The sequence below is a fragment of the Hevea brasiliensis genome, chromosome 13 (assembly GCF_030052815.1).
Source record: "Hevea brasiliensis isolate MT/VB/25A 57/8 chromosome 13, ASM3005281v1, whole genome shotgun sequence".
Classification (NCBI taxonomy): Eukaryota; Viridiplantae; Streptophyta; class Magnoliopsida; order Malpighiales; family Euphorbiaceae; genus Hevea; species Hevea brasiliensis.
In genome coordinates this window covers 86,213,910-86,238,662 of record NC_079505.1, presented here as the reverse complement: position 1 = coordinate 86,238,662, position 24,753 = coordinate 86,213,910, and the positions used below count along the sequence as shown (strand labels likewise).

Below are 24,753 nucleotides of genomic sequence, written 5' to 3'. Positions count from 1 at the left end.
TAAATTTTAATTTAATTTTATAAAAATTACTATAATTAAAAATTAAAAATTTTCATATTAACTTACTAATATGTCAACCATTTTATAAATAAAATTATCTTCTTTTATTAGTTTCTTAGTAAAGAAAAAAAAAAGTGATACATAAAACACATTTAATTACCCCTCTCTTGCTCTCAAATCTCTCTCTTTTTTTTTTCTTCACAAGCAATTACTAATTATATAATTTTATTCATAAAACAGTTGACAGGTCAACAAGTTAATTTTAAAACCTTTAATTTCCTGTCATAATAACTTTTATAAAATTAAATTAAAATTCAACGAGTTTTATAAAAAAAATTTACTCCTAAAGTTGAGTAGCTGCATATGGTGATTACCCGATGACTGGGAGTTTGGTAGTGCTCTAAAGAAAAAATCCTTCAATCCCTTTTCCAGATATTGTTTCCCTGTAGATGGTAAGTGCTTCCTCCATAACGTTAGCTTGAGCCAGCAGCTGAGATCTCTTCTTTCCAGATGGATGAGTAGATAGATAATCTCTCAGTGCTGAATCACCAGTGACCTTCCCCAATTTCTCATACACTCTAGGTGCAACTCGAGGATCATATCCAGCAGAAGCCATCAACAATAGACCAATGTAATCTGCCTCTATTTCCATCCTGAGTTTTAAAAAAAAGGCCATTGAAACTAGGTGAGCTCTTAAGGACTGAATTTGCATTCACCATTATGTTTTCTGCTGATTACTTACAAAAAAGCCAGCTCAATAGAAGTATTTGTACATATAATGATGTATTATAGCCATAGTCGTCAACTTGCTATGTGATAGAACATTATGTTTTACCCAGGCAAAATTTTCAGGACATGATATAAGCTGTAAAGACTCTACTAGTCTTTCAAGCTTTTTAATATGCTGGCGCATGATCAGATGTACATACAATTTAATTTCCCTCAGACTAGTTAAGAAGAAAGCTACACAAGATGGAACCGTTAGAATCTGCATGATTCATTATGATCCAGATATCTCAAGAGTTGTACAAGACAGCATAATAAAAACTTGTCACTGTGCAGAACTGCAGATACACAAATTGCAGACACTAGTACTAGATGGACACCAAGCTCTTTATGATGCATTGCAGACCATGTTGGCAATATTTCCAATAAAATTAATGAAAATCACAAAAGAAAAGGCAGTGAAATTACTTAGATTCAACATAATCAACTTTAAGGCTGCCAAAAAATGCAGTATCATACAGAGGACCACCTCCCCTCCCCCAACAAAACAAAAAAAGCCATGACTCAAACTAAATAGATGCTGAGGTCATAAACCAGAGGACAATTGAAGAAAATAATTTTGCTAGTGCCAAAACCCACCTGTCATGACTGCAAAAGCATGTAATCAAAAACAAATAAAGCAGACAAACACTACATACAATGATATTTAAGTGGTTATTCTACTATGAATCAAATCACATAAATACATCAATAAGTTCAGAATCTCTAACTATTAACCCAATTCCACTCAAGAGATATCACACATATTATTAAATAAACCATGGAGGCTGTCTTCACTATATGGGTAACAATCCACTCTACAATGGACAAAAGTCCCTTTCCTCCTGGACTCTATGCCTTTTCTCCATTCATGAGCTAAAGCCAAATAGCCCCCCTACAATGTTCCTATTTATGATCTCAATAGAAATCTCACTCAAATAGAAATAATACTAAAATACGAGCCCTACTCTACATAAGAAATAAACCTCTAACCAATTGAGAAGTATTTCTTCAACTCAAACTAAGGTCTTTTTCAAATCCTACAAGGATTTTGAGCCATAAGCTAACAAAGTTGTAGTGCAACTAAATGATGAATTCTAGTGAAGCTGATTTCTATATGGTACTATGTCATTCACACATCAAATGCCTACTAGAATAGGAGCCCTTCTTGATGGCATAAAAAGGATGTTTATAAGTTATATATCATGATCCAATGACAATTTGCAGTGATCAGTCTTTGGTTTTTATGTACGTATTGTTAGTATTGTAAGTAAAACTTGAAATGACACTGCAGTTTAAGAAATTTGCAAAACTACATTATAAAGCAACTGAAGTGACAAAATCAATATCTAAAAAACATTACATATATATAACAAACAGAAATGCATGGAGAGAATTTCAATAGGAGCTTTCCTAGTCTATGTTCAATGAAATACACGTATTTCCAGTAACAATATTAACAAAATAAGCAACATACATTAAAATATATATATATATATATATATATATATATATGTGTGTGTGTGTGTGTGTGTGTGTGTGTGTGTGTGTGTGTGTATACACACAAAAACCAAGAGTTATTGAAGAGAACAAGCCCAAGAAACTTACCTCCGGGAGAAAGGAAGTCTCAGGAATAGAGTTGACATTGTGTTGACAACGTCAGGCATAACAAACTGATAAAGAATAAGTTGCAAGATGGCAAACCACAAATTCTTGGTGATCCCTTCTGCTGCATGTCTTGCCACAGCATGCCCAACCTAGTTATTAAATTGAATGCAGCACAAAAAAAATAAAATAAAATCCTCAACCAAAAAGTTTAACCAAAAAGTACACTAGAAATCAGAAATTAATTAAAATCATGAAGGACCGTAAAACAGATGTATAATGCAAACTTACCTCATGCCCAATAATGGTTGCAATCTCTGCATCAGTTTTAAAGTGATCAAACAACCCTGTAAACACAACAATCTTCCCACCAGGCAAACAGAAAGCATTAACAACAGGTTCATCAACAACCAAAACCTCCCAATTCAATCCATCCAAATGCGAAGTTTCTGCTCTTGATCCTCTCTTTTTCTTTCTACTCTGTTGAACCCAACTATCATCAAGGATCTCATCTTCTTTATGCCATTTTGTCTCAACATTCCCTTCGGTCTCAATCAATGCCCTCAACGTCTCGTGTGTGCTTCCCTCATGTGCTATATCGCTGTCCGACGAAGCATACCCCAAATCGCTCCACACTCGCTCCTGGCTTAACCCCCTTTGCAAAGCCTCAATTATGTCTTTTGAAATTAAACGAACCCTCACGCTCTCTGGGTGTATTGCGGGCAGAATTTTGCCTTTAAATGCCGCTTTCATTTGCTCGAACTGGTTCTCACCGATCTTTCTCTCTAAAGTTTTAGACAAAAGCACAAAATGTTTTCGTTTTGTGTAAGGTACGGTCTCCAAATTACCGAAATAGACAGTGATGAAAACACCAGAACCCACCAAAACGATAATCAACAAGCTTCTTGGATTCTGAAACCATCGTCTCGGGCCTCTGGGCTTAAAATGGTAAACCTGATACCTATCTACATAATAAAATCTCTGAGCACCACCAAGAAATGGATTTGGATGTAATCTCCTCGTACCCATTTGGAAACCTAGTCCTAATCTACGAAAAACAGAAGAATTTGGATAGAACCCAGAAAATTTAGATGGATTTGAGGAAGAAAGTGAAGAACCATTTGGGTGGAATCTCGAAGTTGACTCTTGAACTGAAGGTCTGGAAATAAACTTGGAAGCCAAGCTTCGAAAGGCACCGATGGCAAGCTTAGCTTTCCTGCAGGTTTCCATGATTGCAAAAGCTAGATTGGAACCAGTTCCGGTTAAAGAGCGAAGGAATCGACTAGAAACGGTGGGTATGAAGTAGTATCATGTGATTGGACAGAAGGAAGAATCGGTGAGCATTGTCGGCACCAGGCCCTCGCACGGTTCTAGAGCTTCGAACCGAATTAAGGATTCGAACCGCATTGTACTGAAAGCGAATATATATATATATATATATATATATATATACTATAAAAATCAAATCATACCAAATTAGATTAAATTGACATTTTCTCCTACTTTAATTCAATTTTGATTTTTCAATTAAATGTTATCCACGTGCAATTCCCATCTCCCCTTGCGTTTTACTTCCCCCCAAACCAAAAAGAGGATTAATCAACTTTCATTTTATCGTCTCCCGCTCAGTTTACAGCAACTTTTTTTATTTTGGAATGAACAAATACACACCTGGAAATTTATTCAGATAATTTAATCTTATAATATATTAAACTTCCAACAGAATTCAATACAAAATGGGGCGACAGTAAAATTCCCCACAAAATCAAACACATAGCATAACCAATAAATTTCAAAGTAAATAAAGGGATAAAATTATATATATATATATATATATATATATATATATATATATATATATATTCCTATGTTAGCCAATCCAGACTTTACATCCTTCGGACTCTATAAATGCATATTTTCTTCATCATCAAAAGATGCTTCATCCTGTAGCTGTAAAACAATGCTATATAAATCACTATCAACCGTGGAGACAAAATTAAGGGCCTTGGCTCCTTGAAATTTGTTCCCATTGATCAAGGTCCTTCACCATTTTTTCCCACCGCTGCGACCTTTCCCACCGCCAAAGCCATTAGAGAACCTACCATTTCTTCTATCAGAAAATCCTCCGCCCCTGCCACCTCTGCCCCCTGAGAACCTACCACCACCATTTCTATCACTGAAGTCACCCCGACCTCGACCGCCACCACCAAATCTTCCCCTTGATTGATCTCTTTCTTGCAAGGGAGGCAATGCTTGCAACACCTCTAAGCGGACATTAGCTGCATTTTCCTGACCTGCAGCACCAAGTGGAAAACGAAAAAAGTAAATATCACCAACTTGAAAGAGGTAAATAGCAACCAAACATCAAAGAGAAAGATTTAAGACCACAACATTCAGAGGACCATTCAATTATTTAAAAAGAAAAAGCAGAGGACAAATATTTGGCATTAAGCAAATTCCTATAAGAATATAGCACATAAACCATTACCGGCAAGAAATGTGTCCAGATCTGCTGCAGGCACATCAAATACAGCACCATTCCCATCAGCTGTGAGCGTCATACCCTTCACTGACTCAATCTTATCATCAGGTAAGAATCTCCTCAGGATGCCAAAAGCAAATCTGAGAAAATTTTCATCTAGTATAAACAAATCAACTAGTAGGATAACTATCATCAAAACTAAGTAGTTAAATTTGGAGAACCAAATTCTATACTTTTACATTGACATAATTAGTCACTCTCTACAAGAATAAATTACTATTTACTACCGGGCATTATCTCTTGCATAAAGTACTCTAATTTCCTAATCTACTATTCTGTATAAATAAATTATTAGAGACAACTTATGCGTCAAGAACTCACGACGGTGTGTAGAAGGGTCTTCCAGCTTCAAGGAGCAACGTGACATGGTTCTCCATGGATGTTAGAAGTGATCTACTCTTTATCTCAGTGTAGCCCTGCACATTGTAGCCGTGTCCTATGACACTTAAAAAAAATACAACAATAAAATAAGGAGAGTAAAAACATAAGCTAATTTTGACAGAGAAAGGGAACGACTCACAGCAGCCTTGGCAAGGGCTTTTGCAAGTAATTCTACCGCTGACAAACCCGAGGTATTCAACAGATCCTCTGCTGCCGACTTGAATGCAGGAACCACACTGCAACATTTGCCAGATCTCAATATCTCAACTCAAACTTAAAAGTACCCAAATCATCCATCAATTAGTTCAAACTTCCAACATACCTGTCAGAAACCTGAGTTATTTTTTCTGCTGCTTCCACACCAACAGCTTTGGCAATATCAGCAGGCTGAGGGGCAGCAATGTGCTCAAATTTGACACCAGACTCTCTTTCAATCTTTGATATATTGGACCTCCTTGGATCACAAAGCATTACAGCAACTCCAGTATTGCCTAAAAATAACAGCTCTCAGGACATCAACAAACCCATCATTTAAAAGAAAGCAGTCATAAAATTTTCAATATTACCTGCTCTTCCTGTGCGTCCAGATCGATGTATATAAGCTTCCACATCACGAGGAGGTTCACACTAAAACAAACACATTTAAGTAAGCATAATTGAGAAAAGAAATTTTGAAAAGGCTTCCTGATGTATGCCCAAATGAACACAACCAAGTGAACTGAATCACACACACACCTGGATTATTAATTGAACATCATTTATATCCAGTCCCCGAGCAGCCACATTTGTGGCTACCAATGTCATGAACTTGCCTGACCTGAACCCAGAAAGGGTGACCTGGAGGCATTATATCTGCCATTAGTAAAGAAAATAAAAGGATTAACAGATTAAGCATGCTCCATCTTTTATCTTTTTTAATGGGTTAAGCTTTATTTTCTATTTGAGGATATCCACGATTCTTCTCAAATTATATGTGGATCTGCTAGTCATTATGTTTTCATTTCCAGCACGATCATTGGATTAGCCCAAGACAAAATCACCTGCCAGCACTCTATATATGTACTACCTTGGTACAACTAAGCAACTAATTAATTCATTACTGATGGGGAATGGGAGAGTACAAAATACTCGCTTCTGGAAATTATATTTAAGCTCATTCCAATATTAAAAAAAAAAAAAAATTAAATACCATGCACTCAAATCAGTCCCAAATAATCAAGATACATACTCTAAAATTAGCCACATTTGGCTAATGGACACGCATCAAGATGATATCTGAAAAACATCAAACAAAAATTATACCTCACGTTGAGACTGTTGTATCTCCCCATGTAAAGCCCTTGCTCCATGCAACAAACCAGCAAGTTCATTTGCAGATTCTCTTTTCTCAGTAAAAATAATTGTTCGGCCTCCACTGAATCAAAAATCATCCCGCAGAGATGAATATACAAAATTTTTCAACAAGACCAAAAGATTGTTAAAATATCACAAACAAATGAAGAGCCATAAGAACCAACTGACCTGCTATAACAACGAATGATGTCAGGAATAAGCTGAGGTATTGCTGAAGTAAAACAAGGAAGGACAATATGCCTAACACTGGTACTAGCCTTCATTTTCTCATTACCAACAAGATCTATGGTTTTCTTGGTTGGTTTAAGAAATCTAGAAGAAATCTGACAATGGAAAAGAAATAATAATGAAATAAGGAAAAGAACAAAGCAACTATACAACACTAAATGCATACTAGCACAACTTAATTTTTTTAGAAGATATCAAAACTTTATTTAGAATGGGGTGTCGGCCAATATCATGGCCAAGAAACGAACATGTTTCACCCAATCTGGCAACGTGGCACTGAAGAGAAGCGTCTGAACTTTGCTTACATCCTGGACTTTTCCTGCAAAATAAAAGTAGAAAACAAGTAAGCCCACATTCAATCCTCCTATTAGTGCAGTAAACAGCTAAGTGGAGTAACTAATAATATCAGGTAAATAGTTCGTGGATATTAACAAGGTCTCAGAAATTTCTGAGGCCATCAAAGCAATACTCTGTCTGGAAGAGCCTATGGCCAAATAAGCGTTACAAACTGACAAGATTTCGTAAATGGTAAAAGAATACCAAATGAGAGCATCTTTATCTTTTTATATTGCTATAACACCAAAAATGACTAATACAAATAATTCGAAGATGAAGAAAGCAGCAGATACCATAATTTCAATTTTAAGCTCAGAAAATGGTGTACTAATTTAGAGATTTTCCTCCGTATGAAGGACTGAAGGAATGATGATGGGTGCAACCACAATGCCACACCACTTCCACACAGAATCAGGAAGGACAATATAAGGGAGAATACTGTATAAGAAAGAATCTATAAAAAAGCTACATGCAAAAGACAAAAGCAACTGACATTTCTTTGCAATTCCATAAAACAGTTGATCCATATCAGAACTAAATTCAATCAAAAAAATAATCTATACAACAGATGATGACTAGGTTCAACTTAGATATAAAACAAAACACAAGGCAAACTATGAAGAATAGATAAATACAACCATATTGATAAACCACAACTATATATTGTTTGTAAGCGCATTAATGTATAAATAAAGCTTAAAGCACAAGGCCCAATGAGGCAGTGACAAAATATCTTCTTAACATTTAATTAAAATAAGGTCCATCCTGAAGCTCAAAAACACAAAAAGGCATGCGGTTGTTGTTGAGCCCATAATCAATAGTACTGGGAATTCCATAACCTTTTTTTTAACATTATAAGCATTTTAATAGTCTAACATTCATATGTTTATCCTAAATAAACTACCATGACATCATAACATTTGCAGAAATAACAGTTCAACCATACCCTATGAATTCCAAGACAACATACCAGATATTCAACAACCACCAATTACATGTGATGCTCAAGACATTTTATATAGACCTACATACCAAGAATAAGTTCAACATCTTCAACAAAGCCCATCCTCAACATTTCATCAGCTTCATCAAGGACTCGGAACTTCAGCAAACTTAAGTCAATATTGCCCCTCTCTATGTGATCCTGCGTATCAAGTTAAAATTTTTATGAGGAATGTACAAGGCCATTACAGAAGTCAGGAAGTCAAATGGTATTATAATAAAAGGACACCTTTATGCGGCCAGGTGTTCCAACAACTATATCCACCCCTCTCTTTAAGCTCATCTCTTGAGGATGGTATGAAGCTCCTCCATATAAACAGCAAGATGTCAAGCCCAATGTCTCACCATAAACTTTGAAGTCGTTGTACACCTTTTCAAAAAAAAAAAAAAAAGAATTAAATAAAAATAAGAAATAAAGATGCCCAGAAAGGATAAGCAATATCTAGAAGCAGCCGCACTGCTATACCTGACAGGCCAATTCCCTGGTGGGTAGAAGAACCAGAACGCTTGGAGGCCTACCATTCCCTGTCTTTCTTGATGCATTTGCAGGCCCATTTGTTAGAGATTCCAAAATAGGCAACACAAAAGCCAGAGTTTTACCCTACATAATTTTAATAAGGCAAGAAATACCAATGATCAAATAATGAGTCTTGGAAAAGTCAATCAAAAGATCGTTCATTGCCAGGTCTTTAACATGGAAAATGGAGCGAACAATCACATTTGATTCCAAGCGATTTTGCACAGAAGTTGCTAAAAAAGTAAAAAGTTCCTTCGCAGATTCATTCGTGTGAAAAAGTAGAATAAAATAAAGTTTTATAAAGTAAAGATTTTTAAAGTAAAGTTTCTCATGGTTTTTAAACCTTCCTAATTTTTTACCCCCTGATAACATGATTTATTAATGAATGGTTTCTATTGTTAATATATTTGAAAAAATGGTACAGTATAGAATGGCTTAATATCCTTCTCTTATTTGGTTAAATGAAATCGTATGGTATAATAAATATGAATATAACTAAAATTCTCTAATTGCTTTTTTAAATATATAAAGAGTTATTTTAAACTTTGCTTACACTACAACAAGTACAATTTCCATTGTAAAGGGTTTAAATTATTGAAAATACATTTACAAGTCCTTATTCTTTAGCCTATCACATAATTTACCTCATAATATAGGTGAAAAACTTTATTTAAAATTATTAAATAAAAGTAGCATTATTAAAATCAATAAAAAAAATTTAGATGAAAAATTAATTTAAAATATTTTTTTAATTAATCTAGTAATATTATGAACTACATATCTATTATTAAAAACTGTAAAGTATAAAATTCTATATATATATATATATATATATATATATATTGATGGCAATAAATAAAAAGAACCTGTGATGTGAATGGAGTGGACTGGCTTATGTGAGAGACATTCTGAAGATTTTCTTATCTAAGGGAGAGACTAAAGTCGAGGGATAAGGAATGTTTCTAAATAAAAAGAACAGGGTATAATTGAAATTTTATAAATTGTGCAAGTTTAAAATTTTGCTTTGAAAATCTGTAATAAAATCATGGTCAAGAACAATCCCTTTACAACCAAAAACCACCATCCTCCAAGAACAATCTTCACAAAGAAGTAGCATTCCATACATTATGAAACCATGAAAGAATCTTAAAAGTATTTAGATATTTTAAAGAGAAAAACTTGTTAACCCAAGTTGAAAAATGGAGATTTTTGGACAAAAAACTCCAAGAACCATTCTTTAAAAGCCTTTCCACCCTCCCAAACACAAATTTAAGATTTTTAAAAACTCTCATTACTTTTAAAAAAACCTTGTCGCAAACAAAAACAGATGGATTACAGAAACCAAAGCCACTTATATATATAGAGAGAGAGAGAGAAAGAGACAGAGAGAGAGAGAGCATTTTGTTAAGGATGCGCATACAAAAACAGATGGATTACAGAAACATCTAAAAACCATAAGCAAACAAATAAATAACGTAGAGAAGAAAAAAATGACAACGTGAATAAATGACAACGTGAATAAATGACTCAACTAAACGCAAAGAGAACGCAGAAGAGATTGTACCTGACCAGTCCGTGCGCGACCAACCAAGTCAGAGCCGTTGTGAATATCATCGAAGGTCTTGGCCTGAATCGGGAACAATGACTCGATCCCTTTGGACTTAAGCTTCTCTCTCAGGGGGCCAGAAATGCGAAACCTCGAGATGGCGTTAGGATCCTCGGCCTTGGCTACCTCTCCCTCTCCCTCTCCCTCCTCATTCTCCTCTTCATCGACCTTTGCCTTCTTATTCTTCTTTTTTGTTTTCTCTACCTTTAAATTCACTGGCTCGACAAGCTCCGAGCTCGTCTCGCTCCTCTCATCATCTTCAGAGTGAATGTCTACAGCTTTTCGTTTCTTCTTATCTTTCTTCTTCTGCTTCCTGTCAGAGAAGATTTCATCTTCGGGCTCGGAGGCCATCAAATTCTTCTTCTTGCTGGGATTTGCAGACTCGGACTCTGAAGTTTTGAAAGCTATGTTCTTCTTCATATTCTTCTCTTTCTTATCTTTGGAATCTGAAGAGTTATTAGCTAGAGCTATGGAAGGCATGATCTTATAGAGGAAGCAATAAAGGTTAAGGTAAGAATCGCCTATGTGCTTGTGTCTATATATTTGGAGGAGAGAGAGAGTTGTATGCTTTCTCCTGCTATAGAAGGTTGTGGCAATGAGTTGCAGAAGCAGGAGAGCAACCGGAGGAGAATGCGTTAGGGTTTGCGATTTTATGGTTTAGCAGTGGACGCATTTTAGCCCGTTGGATGATGAAACCCTATTCAATTTGGATTTCTGCCGTTAGATTCGAATCCGTTTATGGCATCAAATTCCGATTCCCATTTCCTCTGCCCAACCTAGGTGGACTTAATTTCTTTATTTTTTTTTTAAGATAATAATTCATTGCAGGTAAAAGGTCATGAGGCCCAGTACAAAAGAAAGGGCAGATCCTAAATCACAAATGTTATCTAAAAGAAGGCCTCGAGGCTAACAAGAGAAGCCCATAATTAAGCAACCACGCCAGACAAAAGAGGACAGAAAAAAGTTCCAAAATGCAAACCCAACCCAGTACTAAGTAAAAGGAAAAATCCCAACCCAAAACCAACCAAACCTAAGCTGTTTAACCTGATCTGTGTAAGAGGTAGGCTTCACTCCTGCTAAGGATAATAATGAATAGAATATCCGTAAAAATTATTTTATTTAAATTCGATTAATATTATCAAAACTCAAATCATTATAAATTTAATTAAAATTTATTTTTAACTATCCGAATTCATTCTAAATCCGATTATTATTATACGAACTCACTTAATTTTATATATTTTAATTAATATTTTATATAAAAAAATATTTTAATTAATAATTTCTATTTTAATAATTTTATAAAATATTTAAATTTTATTTTATATAAAATAAAATATATAAAAAATTTATAAATGTGATTATAAAAAATATATATTTTATATTTAATTAAATATTTATATAAATGAATTTAGATAATAGATACGTAACATGTAAAACTTGAACCAATCCGAATTGTCACAGGTATTATTTTTTAAACCCGAACACATCTCAAACCATATTATATAATACCCAAACCTGTCATGTTAAAGTTTGATCGGATTAAGTACTCATAAAAATCCAACCATTGCCATCTCTACTTCCAGGAGAAGCAGTGCATCCATCTCCATAGCCGAAGCTAAGCAGGACTTCCCAAGGAAGATGAAGCAACTTATGAAACCTAAGGGAATTGAAAGTCGAAGTCTACAAATCAGATGAAACCCAAGCGGACATTGATGGGCGGTAAGGCAGACTTTCTTAGCTTTTATGGCCTTGAGAATCTGGATGCCATGGCAAGAGACATAGAAATGTCTCCGAGACGTGCCACACCCACTAAACCTTTGTCAACTCGTCTATCAAAGCCAAGATCTTGGTTCCCATTCAGTGAAAAAGCTCATTGAAAGTCCCTTGTTGCACATGCAAAACCCTGTACAAATCCAGGTTAACAAACACAAAAAAAGATAAAAATGAAACCTCTCTAGGCAGTATCAGATCCATCACAAAAACACATAAAGGATTATTTATGCGCAAAACCCTCTAGAAGTGAGGAGGGCAACCCACTTTTGTGTAGGGGAGAGGAGTCCTCCTACTCATATGGAGCAAGGAAGGCCACCTAATGGCATAAACAACGACGCCGAGTGCCTCAAAAAGAATAAGAAAAAAATGAGAGGAAACTCTCTTTCTACATGATAGAAAGAAGAAGCAAAGGCATAATAAGCATTAGGTTGACTTAAAATGTATGCAACAATTATTATGGTTTTTTAACTAGTGGAATTATCAATATATGACATTAAAAATAATGCCATATCACATAAAAATATAAACTTTCATATGCAATATAAAATTCATAATAAATAAATATATTTAATGAAATTCAACGGTAGCCACGTTGCACTCTTTACAACCATCATAACTATTATCATTACATATTTATATAAAATTTTGTGAAATTTTAATTACAATATTAATATCAATAATTAAATATTAATTTTAAATTAATTGAAGTTGAAATTAATTTTAATTCTAATATAAAATATGTATAGTTAAATTAAACACCCTCACTATAGCTGCAAGTAAAAAAAAAATTATTGTAACACCCCAAAATTTTAAATTTTATTATTTTATGAGTGTTATTGATATTTTAATTTTATTTAAATTTTAAGAAATTATTTGAAATTTTTCGGATTTTAAAAATCGGATTCGATTTTCTGAAAATATAAACTTTGATGATTTTTAAAAATTTATTTAAAGACCAAGTGGCAAAACTAAAAATATATTTAGAGTCTAAAAATTTTTCTGAGTTTTTTAGAATTTTTTTTGAATTTTTAGACCTCGTTTTCGGTCCCAAGGCAGAGTAAAAATTCAAAATTTTGTATCCTAAATCGAACCGGCCAATCAAACCGGACCGGATCGGACCGGTCTTCTTCTTTTTCTTCCTCCTCCCCGCCCGCGTCCCGACCTCCCTCCCTCCCCTTCTCTCCCTTTTTCTCTCTCCTCCCTCCTCCCCTTGCCGCGCCGCCGCCTCCCCTGCCACCCAGCTCGCGCCACCCAGTAGTCTCACCACAGTAAGCGCCCGAAGTGGAGCGGCAGCGCCGCGACCGTTCGTTAAATCTTCCGGTGAATCCGGCCTATCAAAGCCAATCGGAGGTCTTGTGTCTAAACTAATCTACTCGTCGAGAGCTTTCCATAGAGACCAAGAACACCGAAATCCATAGAGCGGTTTGTCCAATTTTTGCCCGAGAAGTTTTAGCCCATTTTGACTTTCGGGTTAGATTTCTCGCAAACCGTGAACCCCACGAGAAAACCGAGAGTAACAGAGCGCTCCACTCGTCGAGAGCTTCGCGGGGATATAAATTTCAAAATTTTCCGACACCGTTTTTCTGTGGGTCCCACGGAACTTCGCAGTGTTTTTCCAAGCACTAAATGAGCTTAGAAAATTCTGAAAAATGTATGTACTAACCCCCGTGTTGTGGGCTTCGTGTAGGTATCCCCAATTCGCGGAAATTCGACGGTTGTCCGGGTCTGTAAATTTCTGACCAGACAGACCCGTTACCAGAAAAGTCTCCGAATTGGACCGAGATTTTGGCTACCCCCCCCATTGTCAGATGTCCCGAGCCCGTCCCCGGAGTCGGAATCGGCAAAGGTAAACTCGAACCTTGCTTTTTTGTAATTTTCTAGTGCTTAAATAGGATTAAAAATCCATAAAATATTCGTGGTAGCCCAGAAAATTATGATTCTTTTTGCAATAGCCTAGTAATGTTGCTAAGGACCGCGGGGCAAAGTTTTAGAATTTTTAGAGCTTGTTTGGGTAGTTTTTGGAAAAATGATCAATTATAAGGACTAAATTGAAATTTTACATATTGTGATGGATGATTGATTTGATGGGCCCAGGAGGGGCTGTGTGATGAGATTGAGTTGTGGATATATGGGTTGTGAATATAGAAGTGTGTTTTGAGCCTTTTTGCAGGGTGGGTAGGTCCTAGGTATAGGGGAGACTCTGCCGGATTTTCGGCACGACTTATGACGTATTTGGTCTTTTCTTGATTTGTATTGAGTCAATTGTATTAAATAATTGTAATATAATTGTCAGGTGAACCGGGACAGCCTTCTTCTTCCGTCCAGCCGCCACAGTGACCGTTGTCAAGTTTGTGAGTAAAATATTAATTTTAATTGTAATTTCGATATTATTATATGATCAAGCATGCCCATGCATCACTTATATGTATATATCTATGTAGTTAAAATTTAGGCACAATTTATATTGCATTCATAACTGTTAAAGTGCCATGGATATTATTGTGGTAATTTGGAGTAGTGTGCGTGCGTTAGCATGCGTGTGATGTGGTGTGGACTATGGATAGGACGGGTAGACACGGCTTGAGATCTTCGCTGGGACTCGGTCCTTCGGGGTAGTCACGGGTTGAGTTCTTCGCTGGGACCCCGATTTGGTTTATTAAGCGAAAGTCCGGCTTGAGGTCTTCGCTGGCACCAGGTTGGATTTAAGAGAGCTGTATAGGGGATTAGCTCCCATATATTATGATTGATATTATTGGGTGTGTGAGTGCTCCAAATTACCTTTTTGCTGTTATGATGTGAATTTGTTACTGATGTTGCATTTCACTTTACAGGTTGCATTAATTTTAGATAGTTATAGAGATTATTGTTAAAATTGATATTTTACTCTCTGAGTCGAACGCTCACTCCTGTTCAATATTTTTTCAGGCTACAAGAGGATTTTATTATGGTTAACCGGCTTTTCTCCTTCGCAGATTGTTTATCAATATTTGTGTAATTTTATTTACTCCGAGAATTTTCGCATGTGTTAGAAGTATTTATTTGATTTTGGTCTGTAATATTATTATTATGTTGATCTTGTAAACGTATAATGATATGCATGTTTGATGGACTGGATGAGGGAGCTGAGCTCCCATTTATTTTTATGTCGATATGAGTATGTGGAGGGTGAGCTGAGCTCCCCAATTGAGTATTTATTGTGTTTACAGGTCGGGTGAGTCAAAACTCCCCATTGAAAGGTCCACTTTATGACCGGACTCCGTCCGGTTGATTTCTTGATATTGGGCCCAAATGGGCCTTAGAGTTGGGTTAATGAATAGTTAGGCTTACTACGGGCCTCGGGGGCTTTAGGCTGGCCCAGGTCATAGTGTCGGTCCGGCCCATAGGTTGGATTGTGACAATTATTGACTTTATATGAATCATATTTTATAAATTAAATAAGAAAATGAGCTGTGAAAGTTAAAATCAATTAATTCTAATCAAAATAAATTCATAACTCGTTGACTTAAATTTCACTTACAAATAGTATCAAAATTTGTGTAAGTTGGAATTTTCAGAAATTTTGTATACCTTGACCCAAATATAATCAATTACATAAAATTAATTATATAAAATTTTAAATAAACTATTTTACAAACTAAATATATTATGAATGAATTATAAGTAAATTAAAAAAAAAAATTAGGCGCTTCACCCGTACAATACTTGTGCCACTTGAAGAGCTCCATAACGAAAGCTCGAAATGTTGCACAGCAGAAAAAAAAATGTAAATCTAAATATAAATATATATATATATTTTTTTTTTAAGATATTTACATATTGTGTTCATCTGAAATTAAAATTATAAAAAAAAATTAAATATATAATCAATGACCAACGTAAGATTTAAGATTAGGATGCCAGCAAATAACACAAGTTTTCTTATATTTAAATCTAATAAATATAATATTTAAAAGTAATTAATTTCAATATTTTTTACAATTTGAGTATTTTCAAAATTTATATTTTATTATTAAAAAAAATTAAAAAAATTTATACTATTCATTTTTTTATTTTAATTAAGTCAGTAAAAAATAACTTTTAAGTTTTTAAAATATGAATTGATTAATTTTTTTAATTAATTAAGTCAATAAAGATATATATATGAGAATTTATTAAAAACATATTCATATTCAACTTAATCACCATTAAAGATAAAAATTTTAGGGGGTTGATTGCCCCTACTAGCTCCCATTGAGTCCGTCATTACATATAATGTTAAATATTATGAAAAATAATTTTAAGAAAAAGTATGTAATTATTATTTATTTAAAATTTTTATAATTAAAACGTATTAAAATTTATATTAAATTAACAATGATCTGCAAGATGTATAGTTCTTTCCTCAAATCTGTGCCAGTACAGCAATTAGCCACAACTTCAACTATTACTAGTTAATACCATAAGGCCCTAGCTCAGAAATTTTATAACCAGACATCACATGATTAAGGATTACAATATAACAACAACAACAACAACTGATATAAAGATTAACACAAACCATCCCTGAATTCGTCGATCATGTGCAGAAGAGGCACTGTGGCACAGATTGAATCCGTACCAAATATCTCCAGGAATAAAAATGTCGTAATCGAATGTAACAGGATATGAAATATACGAATAGATCTTCACAGTCTCTGGCTTCCAGCCATCAACACCTGTTCTATACAGATAAACATAGCATATCTGATAGGCACATGGTCCGGTTATCTGAAATGTATCAGAGGAGCACTGCTCGAATGTATTCGTGGATGGATCATCTAGCCTTGGTGCATATATCTGATTCATGCAGTTCAAAGAAATAATTTCAGAATTTGTTGATAATAGTAAAATTTATTTATTTTTTCAAAGCATAGTAAAAGTGAAATCCAATGAACCATTCGTTTTTATATTTTTATTTCAAATCGACTCAGCATAAAAAAAGAATTATATATATATATATATATATATATATGGAAATGGTTGAGAGATCAATTTAATCTGTAATAAATGTAGATCAATGGGATAGCAAGATTATTTTATGTATAAAAATTAAGTCATTTTACTAAAATATCCTTTAAATTATTTTGAATAATTATACTTTACAACTGTAATTCCATGTAAGATATCCTACATGAATTAACAATCCAATAAGGATTGAATATATATACATAGGTAAGTCATTAAAAATTATGACTGTCAAGTAACTACTTGTCAGTTTCTTTATTTTCAAAATTTAGTAACTACTTTTGTTTACTTGTAATTCATTTATTTGTTTATCATTTCATGTAAATTTACTTATATGGAATCACTGTAGTATAATATAAATTTTCATTTTTATAAAATAATACAGAAATTTAAAATTTAAATTTTAAAATATGAACGTTCTATTTATTGTAACTATAAATTTCAATACAGATTAAAAGTTTTATTTACTTTCTCTCTCCTTTTTTATTTAATCAATGATTTTCTTTTTTTTTTTAACTAAGTTTACACATTTAGAAAAAAAAATATTTAAATACATTAAAAAAACTTAAAAATAAAAATAAAAAATATATTTTAATTTATTTATTTTTATTTTTATGTGCAAATTAATATTAAAAAAATACAATATATATTAGTTTATTATAATTAAATAAATGATTAATCTGAATTTAAATTGATTAAATTAATAATATAAATCGATTAAATTGATTTGATTAATGTATAGATGATAATAAATAATTAATTAATATTATAATATCAAATGAATTCAATTAATTTAATTGAAAATTTTTCATATAAATAAATTGTATATTTTTACTCAATTGAATAAATTAAATGCTTAATTTACTAAAATATATGATCAATTTAACATGTCATATACTTAATTGATTCAATTGACTAAAATATATATTCAATTGAATTATTTAAATGATAATTATTATTGTTGATTTAAATATATATGAATAATGCGACATGTTGCATACTCAATTGATTCAATTAATTAAAATATATATTTAATTGAATTATTTATATAATAATCGTCTCAATTTACTCAAAATATATATTGTCAATATGATATTGTACATAATCAATTGATTCAATCTATTTAATTAAAGACTCAATTGACTAAAATATATGATCAGTGTAATATGTCACATACTCATTTGATTCAATTAACTAAAATATATAATCAATGTGATATGTCACATACTCAATTAATTCAATTAACTAAAATATATATTTAATTGAATCATTTAAATCATAATTGTCATAATTAATCTAAAATATATATGATTAATGTGACATTATACATAATTAGTTGATTTAATTTACTCAATTAAATATCCAATTGACTAAAATATATGATTAATGTGAAATGTCACAAACTCAAAATGATTCAATTGATTTAAATATATATTAAATTAAATCAATTAAATGATAATTGTTACAACTGACTCAATTATATATGATAAATGTAATAATACACATAATCAATTAATTCAATTAAAAGTTTAATTGACTAAAATAAATGATTGAAGTGATATGTTACATACTCAAATTGATTCATTTGATTTAAATATATATTCAATTAAATTATAATTTTTCAATTAACTCAAATATATATAATTAGTGTGACATTACACATAATCAGTTTGATTTAATTAACTTAATTAAAAAAACAAAATTAACTAAAATATATAATTAATGTCATATGCCACATACTCAAATTAATTCAGTTAACTAAAATATACACATTTAATTGATTCAACTGAATTATAATTTTGTAATTAAATTAAATATATATAATTAATGTGACCTTATATATAATCAATTAAAGGTTTAATTAATTAAAATATATAAGTCAAATACTCAGATTGATTCAGCTGACTCAAATACATATTAAATTTAATTAATTAAATTATAATTTTTTCAATTGATACAATCAATATAATATCTCATATGCTCAGTTTATTTAATTAATTAAAATATATATTGAATTGAATTCATATAGATTCACCCCATTTACTCAAACCAAACAAGCATATTAATTTACCTATTTCTGTCTAATTCAATTTCGTATCATAGATCAAATTTAAATTAATTTTAAATTAAATAATAAACTCAATTATATATGATCAATGTAATATTACACATAACTGTCTAATTCAATTATATATGATCAAATTAAATTAAATAATTTTAAATTATTATAATTGGCTCAATTTTATATGATCAATGTGATATTATACATAAATAATTAATTTAATTAATTAAAATAAATAATTAATATAATATATGGATCATCCCTCAATCATGATCCCCGCGCATATATATATACATACATATATGTGTGTGTGGATTATCCCTCAATCATGATCCACGTGTGTGTATATATATATATATATATATATAATTAAAATTTTCACCTGATACAAGACATTAATGACTCAACCATGGACACGCCATTATTGCATTTATGAAGATAAGACCTTATTTATGTAGGTCAACCTTAATAATGAACTTATTTAAGAAGCTGATCGTGCGTTTACGAGTATGGACCAGAGCTCCGTCATCTGTATTAATCTCTCTATTATGAAAGCTGAAATTCGATTTGCTCATTTCTCCAGAATAAATTTTTACTTAAAAAGAAAAAAAAAAAGAAAAAAATGTTTCTAATTTTTGAAAAAGAATCCATATATCCACTCAAAAATCAAAAACAGCGAAGGTAAAAGCGAACCTGGTTGCCATAACCGTCCCCGAAAGCAAGGCTGATCTGATCGCGGTTGTATTTGGGTGAGGAGCAGCTTGTTGATATGATCACTTGGTATGAGCAGCTTCCCACACTCTTTTTTCATCCTCCATATAAAATCCCGGAAAATTTTAACGAACAAGCAACATGGGAAAATAATATAAATCCAAGATAATATGTGAAGAGGAGCTTGGAGGTACCTGGATTAAACTGAGATTGAAAGAGTGGAGAGCTAGAGGCCTGAGCCTGTTCGATTCTGCTTCTGATATGATAAATAACAAGGCAAAGTAGAGCAGAAAAGAATAAACAGCTTTGATCATTTTGTTCATGAAACAGCGCAGGGATGAACTAAAAAAAAAAGAAGAGAGAGACAAGGTCACATAGAAATAGGAATATCTTATCCTGTCAAATGATGAATTCAACAATGAAGAAGGTTAGAAAAAACAAAGAAGGTGGGGGGCTTTCTTACCCACGAAGTTTGAACCACTTATTTTCTTTTTGTCCTTAAAAGTATCTTAAAAAAAACATCTTTATTCAGAATGGAGGAATTTGAGAAAAAGCTAAGGAAAAAGATTGCAATTAGGACTCCTCATTAGTGATATTGTCACGACCCAACCTATGGGCCGGACCGGCACTAGGACATGGGCCAGCCTAAAGCCCCCGAGGCCCGTAGTAAGCTTAACTGTTCATTAACCCAACTCTAAGGCCCATTTGGGCCCAATATCAAGAAAACAAACGGACAGAGTCCGACCATAAAATGGACTTACCAATGGGGAGTTTTCGACTCACCCGACCTGTAAACACAATATATAGTCAATTGGGGAGCTCAGCTCACCCTCCACATACTCATCAACATAATAATAAATGGGAGCTCAGCTCCCTCATCCAATCCATCAAACATGCATAGCATATTAAGTTTACAGGTCCCAAAATAATAATTTAGTTTACAGACCCAAATCAAATAACATTTCTAACACATGCGGAAATTCTAAGATTTAACAAGTTTATACAAACAGTAATAATTGACCTGCGAGGGAGAAAAGCAGGTTAACCAAAATAAAATCCTCTGTGCTTTGAAAAATATTGAACAGAGTGAGCGCTCGACTCAGAGAGTAAAATATCAATTTTAACCATAATCTCTATAACTATCTAGAACTAATGTACCTGTAGAGTGAAATGCAACATTAACAACATTTTCACATCATAACATCAAAAGGTAATTTGGAGCACTCACACACCTGTAGTATCAATCATAACATATGGGAGCCGATCCCTATCGCTCTCTTAAATCCAACTTTGGTGCCAATTACTCAAGCTCGGACGTACACTTAATAACCAAATCGAGGGTCACAGATAATTACTCAAGCCGTGACTACCCATCGAAGGATCGGGTCCCAATTACTCAAGCCGTGGATCGCCTGGCCCTATCCATAGTCCACACCACATCACACGCACGCCAACGCACGCACACTGCTCCAAATTACCACAACAACATTCATGGCACGTTAACAGTTATGAATGCAACATAATTCGTGCCTAGAGTTTAACTACATAAATATATGCATATAAGTGATGCATGGGCATGCTGAACATATAATAATATCGAAATTACAATTAAAATTAATATTTTACTCGCAGACTTGACGGCAATCACTGTGGCGGCTGGGCAGAGGAAGAAGGCTGTCCCGGCTCACCTGACAATTATATTACAATTATTTAATATAAATGACCCAATACAAATCAAGAAAAGACCCAATACGTCCTAAGTCGTGCCGAAAATCCGGCAGAATCTCCCCTATACCTAGGACCTACCCAACCTGCAAAAGGGCTCAAAACACACTTCTATATCCACAATCCATATATCCACAACTCAATCACATCACACAGCCCCTCCTGGGCCCATCAAATCAATCATTCATCACAATATGTAAAATTTCAATTTAGTCCTTATAATTGATCATTTTTGCAAAAATTGCTCAAATAAGCTCTAAAAATTATAAAACTCTGCCCCGCGGTCCTTAGAAATATTACTAAGCTATTGCAAAAAGAATCGTAATTTTCTAAGCTACCACGAATATTTTATAGATTTTTAATCCTATTTAAGCACTAGAAAATTACGAAAAAACAAGGTTTGGGTTTACCTTTGCCGATTCCGACTTCGGGAACGCGCTCGGGATGCCTGACAATGGTGGGGTAGCCAAAACCTCGATCCAATTCGGAGACTTTTCCGGTAGCTGGTCTGTCTGGCCGGAAATTCACGATCCGACAAGCTCGAATTTCCGAATTGAGGATACCTACACGAAGCCCAATAATAATATATAAAAATCATGGGTGAAACATTCTTCCCCCCTTACAGAAAATTCGTCCTCGAATTTTACACAAGGCAGAATAAAGTACATGATTACACATTGAACAGATAAGAGTACTTGCTACGCATGTCCCGTTCTGACTCCCAGGTGCACTCTTCCACTGACTGGCTCCTCCACAAAACCTTAACCATAGGGATCTGTTTTGATCTTAGTGCCTCACTTGGTAGTCCATTATGGCTCTGAGTTGCTCCTCAAATGTCAAGTTCTCATTTAGTTCTATTACATCCGACTGTAGTACATGAGAAGGATCGGGAATGTATTTCCTGAGCATAGAGATGTGAAACACGGGATGAACGTGAGAAAGGTTGGGTGGTAGCTCCAACCGGTAGGCAACTGCTCCAACTCTATCAGTAACCTCAAAAGGTCCAATATACCGAGGTGCCAACTTGCCCTTCTTTCCAAATCTCATGACTCCCTTCATTGGAGAAATCTTCAGGAATACATAGTCGCCCACTGCAAACTCCACATCCCTCCGTCTGGGGTCTGCATAACTCTTACGCCATCGAAAGTCTGTTTTCAATCGCTCCACGATTAAAGGAACTATCTCTGAAGTGTACTGCACTAGGTCTACATCATGCACCTTCGCTTCCCCCATTTCCGTCCAACACAGAGGAGACCTATACTTTGTTCCATATAGTGCCTCATAGGGTGGCATCCCTATACTGGAGTGATAACTGTTGTTGTAGGCAAACTCCACCAAAGCTAGCTGCTCATCCCATTGATCTCCAAAATCCAAAACACTCATGCGAAGCATGTCTTCCAGTGTTTGGATTGTCCTTTCGGACTGTCCATCTGTCTGAGGGTGGAAAGCCGTACTGAAGTTCAACTTTGTGCCAAGTGCCTCCTGCAACTTTCTCCAAAACCGAGAAGTGAACTGGGGCCCTCTGTCAGATATTATGGAAGCCGGAACTCCATGCAATCTGACTATTTCTCGAATGTAGAGCCGGGCGTACTGTGCCACAGAATATGTAGTCTTCACAGGCAAAAAGTGAGCTGATTTGGTTAGGCGGTCTACAATTACCCATATCGAATCATATCCTCGCGTGGTACGAGGCAACCCAGTCACAAAATCCATAGAAATCATTTCCCACTTCCATTCTGGGATAGGGAGCTCTTGCAACTTCCCTGACGGTCTCTGGTGTTCAAACTTCACCTTCTGACAAGTCAAGCACTTGGACACAAAGTCTGCTATGCCTCTCTTCATGCCATTCCACCAATAGCTATCTCTCACATCATGGTACATCTTGGTGGAACCTGGGTGGACACTGTACAGTGTATAGTGTGCCTCTCGCATGATTTCATTCCTGAGGTTGTCCACATTGGGCACACATATCCTAGAACCTTGCACTAGGGCGCCATCATTGGCAAATCCAAACTCACCACCTTCACCCTGCTGTACTCTTTCTATGATCTTCATTAATTGTTGGTCTCTGTGTTGGGAAACTCTAACTCTATCTCGCAAGTCTGGCCTCACTGAAAAATGAGCCAACAAGACCCCCTCATCTGAAAGATCTAGGATTAAACCTTGATCCATCAACTCATGTACTTTCTGAATCAACGGTCTCTTCTCTGCTGAAATGTGTGCCAAGCGCGTAAGATTTTCTGCTTAAAGCATCTGCTACTACATTTGCCTTTACATGGTGGTACTGGATGGTGCAATCATAGTCTTCCAGAAGCTCCATCCATCTCCTCTGTCTCAAGTTTAAATCCCTCTGTCTCAAGTTTAAATCCCTCTGTTGGAAGATGTACTTCAAACTCTTATAGTCGGTGTATATCTCGCACACTTCACCATATAGGTAGTGTCTCCAGATTTTTAGTGCAAAGACTACAGCCGCCATTTCCAAATCATGGGTGGGATAGTTCTGCTCATGCCTCTTCAGCTGCCTTGAAGCATAAGCCACTACTTTTCCATTCCGCATCAAAACACCCTAGGCCAACTCAAGGCATCACAAGATACTGTATCCTTCACCGCTCATAGATAGTGTTAACACAGGGGCAGTGGTTAGACACTCCTTATCCTCATCATTATAACTGACTCTATCGAGCTCTCTTCCTGTCCTTTGGATCTTATCCACTTCCCTTTTCCTATTTTTTAGTATTGTTGATATCTTTTCAACCTGCTGTACTTATTCCTTAATTTTTAGTCCTATCTCATCCTTACACATTTTCCTTCAAAGATGTCTATCCCATCATCAACTTTAACTTTCATTTTGTTTCTTAGTCTTATCTTGATTACTAGTTCTATTACTTCAGGAATTCTAACCTTACGATTTACTCCTACCAGCACATTCTTCACCTTATGTAACACTTGTAATTAACCATAGAAAATTTTCCTTGTATCCCCCTTTTCCCAACTTAACTATCAGAATATTATCATTCCCTACCAGCCTTAGTAGGAAATTGCTTATCCTGGATGGATATGAGCCCCAGAACTATAAGTTCCATCTGAACTAACACGGCTATGGAAAATGTGTGCCATGCCTTAATTCTAAACAAGATACTTCACGTGTTTATTCTCCTTAA

At 34.3% G+C, this 24,753-nt stretch overlaps 3 protein-coding genes across 4 annotated transcripts; all 3 read right to left on the bottom strand.

The window, feature by feature from the left end:
* Positions 1-208: 208 nt before the first annotated feature.
* On the bottom strand, positions 209-3,791 carry LOC110638240 (mitochondrial metalloendopeptidase OMA1). Of its 2 annotated transcripts, none has more exons than XM_021788733.2 (3): positions 2,662-3,790; positions 2,374-2,522; positions 209-653 (listed from the first exon to the last, which is right to left on the bottom strand). In XM_021788733.2, exons 1-3 carry the CDS (start codon positions 3,598-3,600, stop codon positions 401-403), a joined length of 1,341 nt encoding a protein of 446 aa, XP_021644425.2. In that variant the 5' UTR covers positions 3,601-3,790; the 3' UTR covers positions 209-400. The 2 variants fall into 2 exon arrangements, with proteins under 2 accessions (XP_021644425.2, XP_057988678.1); XM_058132695.1 differs by lacking the exon at positions 209-653 and adding an exon at positions 976-1,374 and having other exon boundaries at positions 2,662-3,791.
* Positions 3,792-4,048: 257 nt separating this feature from the next.
* Positions 4,049-10,979, bottom strand: LOC110638228 (DEAD-box ATP-dependent RNA helicase 7). Its single transcript, XM_021788703.2, has 14 exons — positions 10,294-10,979; positions 8,679-8,813; positions 8,442-8,582; positions 8,243-8,354; positions 7,123-7,193; positions 6,815-6,969; positions 6,596-6,707; positions 6,029-6,130; positions 5,860-5,920; positions 5,616-5,784; positions 5,433-5,529; positions 5,234-5,328; positions 4,859-4,992; positions 4,049-4,664 (listed from the first exon to the last, which is right to left on the bottom strand). Exons 1-14 carry the CDS (start codon positions 10,813-10,815, stop codon positions 4,414-4,416), a joined length of 2,157 nt encoding a protein of 718 aa, XP_021644395.2. The 5' UTR covers positions 10,816-10,979; the 3' UTR covers positions 4,049-4,413.
* A 5,460-nt stretch (positions 10,980-16,439) lies between these two features.
* Positions 16,440-20,331, bottom strand: LOC110669640 (embryo-specific protein ATS3B). The gene is made up of 3 exons (XM_058132694.1): positions 20,062-20,331; positions 19,850-19,957; positions 16,440-16,926 (listed from the first exon to the last, which is right to left on the bottom strand). Exons 1-3 carry the CDS (start codon positions 20,188-20,190, stop codon positions 16,600-16,602), a joined length of 564 nt encoding a protein of 187 aa, XP_057988677.1. The 5' UTR covers positions 20,191-20,331; the 3' UTR covers positions 16,440-16,599.
* Between the last annotated feature and the right edge of the window lie 4,422 nt (positions 20,332-24,753).